This window comes from Phoenix dactylifera, chromosome 4, assembly GCF_009389715.1.
Source record: "Phoenix dactylifera cultivar Barhee BC4 chromosome 4, palm_55x_up_171113_PBpolish2nd_filt_p, whole genome shotgun sequence".
Lineage (NCBI taxonomy): Eukaryota > Viridiplantae > Streptophyta > Magnoliopsida > Arecales > Arecaceae > Phoenix > Phoenix dactylifera.
In genome coordinates, this window is record NC_052395.1 from 4,091,173 (window position 1) to 4,098,229 (window position 7,057).

General features: G+C 38.6%; 1 protein-coding gene across 1 annotated transcript; it reads left to right on the top strand.

The window, feature by feature from the left end:
- Positions 1-212: 212 nt before the first annotated feature.
- On the top strand, positions 213-6,304 carry LOC103696828 (probable GABA transporter 2). The gene is made up of 7 exons (XM_008778548.4): positions 213-539; positions 606-836; positions 1,224-1,321; positions 2,920-3,106; positions 4,521-4,651; positions 4,731-4,967; positions 5,802-6,304. Exons 1-7 carry the CDS (start codon positions 422-424, stop codon positions 6,189-6,191), a joined length of 1,392 nt encoding a protein of 463 aa, XP_008776770.1. The 5' UTR covers positions 213-421; the 3' UTR covers positions 6,192-6,304.
- Positions 6,305-7,057: the final 753 nt, after the last annotated feature.

The following is a 7,057-nucleotide window of genomic DNA, read 5'->3' on the forward strand; positions in this document are numbered from 1 at the left end:
GCAGCGATGGTGAAATCGAAATAAAAATAAAATTTCTTCTAACCTTTGAAGTTAGCTCATTTTCTTTCTCATTCTAGAGTCCCACTACCGGGGCCATCAATCTGATTTGGTGGGGTAAGACTACCAATTTGGAGGACCGGATGAGTGCTCAGGATCGTTCCCTCCCACCCGCATACACACCCCAAAACCCCAAATCCCCCCATCCTCCTTTCTTGGCTTCCTTCTACACGCGTCAGGTTCCTTTCTTATGCCATCTCCTCGCCCCCCACCCCCAAATTAACAAACAAACGTACATCCGCCGGCTGTTGCACTCCCTTGTCGGGCACGAAGAGCGGAATATGGACGCTTCTCTTCATACGTAAATTCCAACTGGCTCCACCCCTCCTCCAAAACTCTAACGTGAGCGTCGTTCTCAAAGACCATGGGAGAAGGACCGCCATCCGCCCATGTTTCCTCTGCCATCGAGGAAGCCCAGGGCTTCCCTCCCAAGAACCCGGCCCTCGCCGATGCCGGCGCCGCCTTCGTGCTCGAGTCCAAAGGTTTGGTTCGCATTTTGGAGTTCCCACCAAAATCTCGTTTTTCTTATCTAAAAATCTCTTTTACAGGAACTTGGTGGCATGCCGGCTTTCATCTCACGACGGCCATCGTCGGTCCGACAATACTAACCCTGCCATATGCTTTAAGGGGTATGGGATGGATCCTGGGGCTGGTGTCACTCACGACGGCGGCTGCGGTCACGTTCTATGCGTATCTTCTCATGTCCAAGGTTCTTGATCACTGCGAGAGGCAAGGCCGCCGGCATATTCGATTCCGGGAACTCGCGTCCGATGTCTTGGGTACATCAAGATCCGATTCACCTTCTTTCGATCGAGTTTTTCCCCTTCCACTCCAAAAAAAAAAAACTCTTTTCATTCAAAAATATTTGAATTTTGAGAACGGATAGTTTCAAAAGGTGCATGGTTGTTAAGAAAAAAGAGGAAGATTTCCCTAAACGAAATGGAGGAAGAGAAAATCATGTATACAGAAAAAAGTACTAAAATTAGAAATTTATATTTTATGATGGTATAAAAAGTTATGTTTTTTTTTTCCGTGCAAAAAATCACAACTTTGAATTTTAACAACCATGTACAATTACAAAGAATCCTGATTGTGCGGTCATCAATACCCTGTTCAACTATGAGCTAATTGTTAGCTAAGGGCTAATAGATTCATTCGTGTTGTAGGATCCGGATGGATGTTCTACTTTGTTGTGAGCGTGCAGGCAACCATCAATACTGGAGTTGGGATTGGGTGCTTATTGCTTGCAGGGGAATGCCTCAAGGTAGGTTTCAGCAAACTGGAATTACTTTTTTGTTGTTTTCTATCTTGTGCGTCTAGGGATTGAAAGCCAAGTTGGAAAGCATTACATCATTGCTACCAGATGGTGTAAATTCCTTCTTGCTGTTCCTCTTTTATGATAATATCATCTGGCTGTTTCAATCCATGACTGCTATATATTTCTGTTTCTTGCTTCTGTTGTTTTGTGGCATTTGTAAAACCTATCTTGCAGTTCCATTACTGGATGAATACTTCTTTGTGGATATATTGCTTCAGGAGACTAATTGCACACGCATCTTGTTGCTTATTTTTTAATTAAAAAGAAGGTCCGACTTAGTCATCATGTGCAAACACTTGAATCGCTAGGAACATTACTATATTCGGTCTCTGTAAAATTATTCATTCTAATATGATTCATGCTTCAAGAGATGGAAAGTAAACGGGCTTGCACAGCTCGAGAAAATGACAGGAAGGTCTTCGAACAATTGAAAATTGTAGCTTTTGTGTTCTTACGGACCAGGGCATGTGTAGCCTGTGCAAATGAATTTGTTTGGCTTCCAGCCGATACGTAACATTGCTTGCTAGCATTCAGTCATCATTTTGGATAATTGCAGGTGGTTGTCATTTCCCCTAACTGTATAGATGGTGATCAACTGCAGAGTCATATAGAACGTTCTTGGTTCAACTTCATTGTGAGGTTTTAGAGGAAAATATTAACCAGCTGGAATTTAAGTGCAGTAACTTCTAAAAAGTTTCACAAATTAAAAAGTAAATATTTGTCCAAATGAAATATAGTATTTAAGAAAAACACCATAGGAGAATTTGCACAAAGAAGAACAACCATAACAGTTATTTAGGCTACTAGGAAGCTATCACCAGCAACCCACTGGTATGACTTGATGTAAACAGCTGTATGAAGTAAAATGTCCAACTCAAGTAATAGATTCCATATCATTTTCACTTAGATATATTTGGATTGAAGTTAAGGTGAGGCACTTATATGATTTGGCTACCCATTATCCTCTTCCTCTAATTGACTTGATTTTCCTAGTAAATCATACTGAATGTTTACCAAAAACTGCTATTGCAAATTTTGTTTATTACCCTTTTTAACAGGGGTGTCGCCATTGTCATGCTCAAGATTATTACAATTTAGTGAAGAAAGTATTTAACTGGCAAATCCCCTATTATCTTTTTAGTCACTGTCTTCTTTATTGGTTCCCAGTGACCTGGTCAGCTGTTAAAATTTATCACAAGGGATTGTGAGAACCATATAATTTTTGTGTAAATAAATTTTCACATCAAGTAGGCCAACTTCAATTGACTTTTTAATCAACCTTATTGAGCATCATACTAAATGATAAAATAACTTGAAATTATACCTTACTCAATTTAGCAATGAGGAGTTAAAGCCACCATAGTTATTGAGATAAAGCTCTGTAATCATGGTTATGCTTATTGTTATGTCCAACTTATGTGTATCAATAATTTTGTAGCTTAATTTCAAAATAAACATCCCAAACATCATTTCTGTTCTAACATATTTCACATTATCTTGGTCGCTTTTGCTGGAATTTGGGCTACTTGTGTTGATTGGAGAAGATCATGTACTCGGAAGTTTATCCCGATGGCCACCTAAAACTTTATCATTTCATCATGATGGTTACAGCAGTGCTAGTCCTCCTCTCTCAGATGCCATCTTTCCACTCTCTCCGGTATATCAACTTGGCCTCGCTTCTTTTAAGCTTGGGCTACACTTTGCTTGTGGTCATTGGCTGCATTCATGCAGGTTCTTAATCTATCTAACCTCCTTTTCTTCCTCTGTGTTTCTAATCTACAAATATATATATATCCCTTAAATAATGGATATGACTTGGGTGGATGCACTCATCACGGTTGTTTTCAACCTTGTTAATGCCCATCATTTCTTGACCTTTGGATAACAGGAATTGGATTCCTTACTTTGATAAAGCATACTTTATTCTAATCTGTAAACTTTTCTCCTTTTTTTTTTTGAAACATACAGTGGGAGTTTCACAATCCTGAATTAAATTCGGGCCCTATTTCAAGTGAGAGTGATAATCTCTATGAAATACCGAGTTGAAATGATAATAGTATTTCTCATAATGAAACATCAGAAGCGATAAGATATCTGGAAATAATAATAGGATTAGGTTCTAAAAGATGAGTGAGGGAACTTCTGAGATAGCGGGAGAGTATTTGATTCTAATACCACTTCATTATAACACAGGTTTCCAAGCCATCCGAGATATGGTTAAATACTGATATGATCACTATAACATATGCAAAAGACCTGAGTGCTTGCTTTCTGGAGTACCTGGGAAGTCTAACACTAGTAGGGCCTGTTTGGGAAATCCAATGGGATTGGGCTGCAGTAGCTCTTTTTTTTTCTTCTAAAGACCCATCCTAGTCTTGGCCTAAATCCCATCTATGGGCCTGCTAGACTGCATGATAAAAAAAATAAAAAGGATTTATAGAGGTCTTTTTTTCTCCCATAAGATTTGGGCGGGAGAGGAATTGGGTTGATATGGGCCTTGCTTAAATAGATTGTGTAGTACATCATCCAACAGGAAATCCAGCCCAATCCTGCTGGATTTTTCTAACAAGCCTAATATGGAAACATGTAGGATGGATGGTAGCTCTATCACCTTGCCTAAGCATGAAAAAAATGAGAAAGATTGCAAATTCATTGTAATTGATTTCTAACCATAATTATCATAAAGAGGGGTGGGATTTCAATCCCTGAACAATAACATTCGCATCATGCAATGGAAATAGTCTAGATGCTTATATTTGGCGTTTGTTTGGTTGTCGATTTTACTAAAATGAGCACCACAAAATCTAGAATGTCTGAGATTTATAAGATTGTTTGGTTACTTTCTATAAAATTGGTTTTGTAAAAAATGACAGATCATAAAAGCTGATCCATGAGTTTTATGAAAAACAAGTCTCTCCCTGTTTTCATAAAACTTGTACAGACAACAAATCAACTACTTGATAAACTATGGACATCTTTCTCTGGTAAGTTATGACACCTCTGCTCTGCAACAAGAGGTTCTGGGTTCAAATCCTGCATGCTGTGTTCCCAAGTATTGGGATATAGATATCTATAGTATGGGTGGGTCTCCTTTCCTTCTCTTTTATATATTAAAACAAGTTGTAATCTACTTCATAATCAACAGGTTACTCCGATAATGCCCCGCCAAAGGACTATTCACTGGCATCATCGAAGTCTGAGCGATCCTTCAATGCCTTCACATCCATTTCAATCTTGGCTTCTGTTCTCGGCAATGGGATATTGCCAGAAATTCAGGTAATGCCCTGCTACTTTAATTATCTGAGATTTTGATAGGATTGGGCCTCTCATGATAACCTCCACAGGGTATTTGCAGGCTACATTGGCACCTCCTGCCACTGGGAAGATGGTGAAAGGGCTGATACTATGTTATTCTGTCATATCTGTAACCTTCTACTCAGCAGCAGTGTCTGGATACTGGGCATTTGGGAACAAAGTTAGCTCCAATGTCCTCAAGAGTCTAATGCCAGACACTGGACCTTCTCTGGCTCCTACAGGGCTACTCGGACTTGCAGTTATCTTTGCACTACTTCAATTGCTTGCAATTGGCTTGGTAAGCATATAACAGCTAGATGCTAACTCAAAAAAAAAAAGGTGTTTTATTAAGGTATGTTTAGGGGGTTTTAGTTCCAAAATCATGTTTCTTACATTCTTCCCTGCTCTGTGCACTAAATTTTCATATTATGCAATTCTTTTTTTTTTAAATAATATAAATGGTCTATGAGGGAGCAGATGAAATGAGAAGAAATGATAGAGCAGAATAAAAACATCACATTTTTATAAGTCATGCAACACTGCAGGTACTTCACTAATTTTGCCATACCGGTACTCATGATTAGAAGGAAAATACTATGAGAAAAAAATTGAATAAGTTTTTGACCAATACGTTTAGCTTATTTTGTTCATGATAGGGTAAATCCTTTCTACCTAAGCCCTATAAAACATAGTAAACATTTTTGAAAGTTTTGTAAAATGTCGTAATTTCGTCATCACAATATGTGCTACTTGAGTCTTCTAAAAATATAGAAATAGAGGGAGAAACATTTGCTCTAAAATGAAAAAATGTTGGTAATTTCTTGAAATGATTTTACTGAAAGATAACTGTTCAAATGATGTGCATCCATGTCATTTGCTGAAAATACATTTATCTTTCGGCAGTGACAATTCTATAGCGGTGACTTGTGAGAGTCCTCAGGATGTCGATGGTCTAAGCAAAGGGCAAGCCTAGTGAAATTTGTGGCCACTTAATTATAATGTTGGGATATGGCTTAGACTACTGGCCTAGGTTAAATTGTGAAGCAACCTAATTAGATTTTGGATGTTTCTAATATTTTAGTTATTGACATGAACTATGGACTTATATCAGGAAATTTAATCAAATCTACAGGTCTACTCCCAAGTAGCTTATGAGATTATGGAGAAGAACTCAGCTGACACGAACGAAGGGAAGTTCTCCAAAAGGAATCTTGTCCCCAGATTAATCCTACGAACCCTGTACATGTCATTTTGCGCATTCATGGCCGCAATGCTTCCCTTCTTTGGTGACATTGTCGGTGTCATAGGTGCCATCGGTTTTATCCCCCTTGATTTCATACTCCCTATGCTTCTATACAACGTGGCTCTCAGACCTCCAAGACACTCATTCATCTACTGGTTCAACATCACCATCATGGTCGTCTTCACTGGAGTCGGTATCATGGGTGCATTTTCCTCCACAAGGAAGCTGGTTCTTGATGCCAACCAATTCAAGCTCTTCAGTAATGATGTGGTAGATTAATCCTGCTTTAGAGGCCTCATATTTGCATGCCTGTCAACCTTTCGTGTTTATGATCTATGTAGCAGTTGTAAACAAACTCTTGTTGGTAAACATGTAGTTGCATAGTTCTCTTATTTTCTGGGTCAACAAAGATTGCACCAACTTCACGCCGGCCAAGCCGCTGGTTACAGGCATATATATACATACATGCATGTACGTTTATATATATATATATATATATATATATATATATATATATATATATAGAGAGAGAGAGAGAGAGAGAGAGAGAGAGAGAGAGAGAGATTAGGCTATATTTGAGTGGATCTTTGTTCAGATTTCAAATCTAAATTGGATGATCAAAGTTCCACAACGGGCTGTTTATTTCGAAATTGTTTATGCAACCATTTTTTTTTAGGAATGGAGAAATGAATGACGAGAAAGATATCACAAAGTGCTTTTTCCTTATCCTACCCCTCCCATGGCTATGATTGCCACTGGCCGGGAAGATCTCCTTCAAAAATTCTTGGAATGAGAATAGATAGCAAACATAATGAAATTTCCGTAGGTACAGTTTGTATACATTCCAAATATATAATACAGAGATACTACGACTCTCTTTGATTTAGGAACAAAGATTGGCGGTCAAAGAGAAACAAAGAAAGAATCTTGATCAGTCTCCCACGATGATGGCATATTAAACAAGTTTCTCAAATCAGGTTGATGTTTAGGCACCTTCTCAGCCACCTCCATGTATCAGTTCTTGTGCTCTTGAGGGGTCAAATGGAGATTTGCCTCATGCCTATGCAAACTCAAAGCTCGCTCCTAGTAAATTCAGGTGTTTTCCTTGGCTCACTCTATTGAACCGGCTCAATACTTAGGGACAA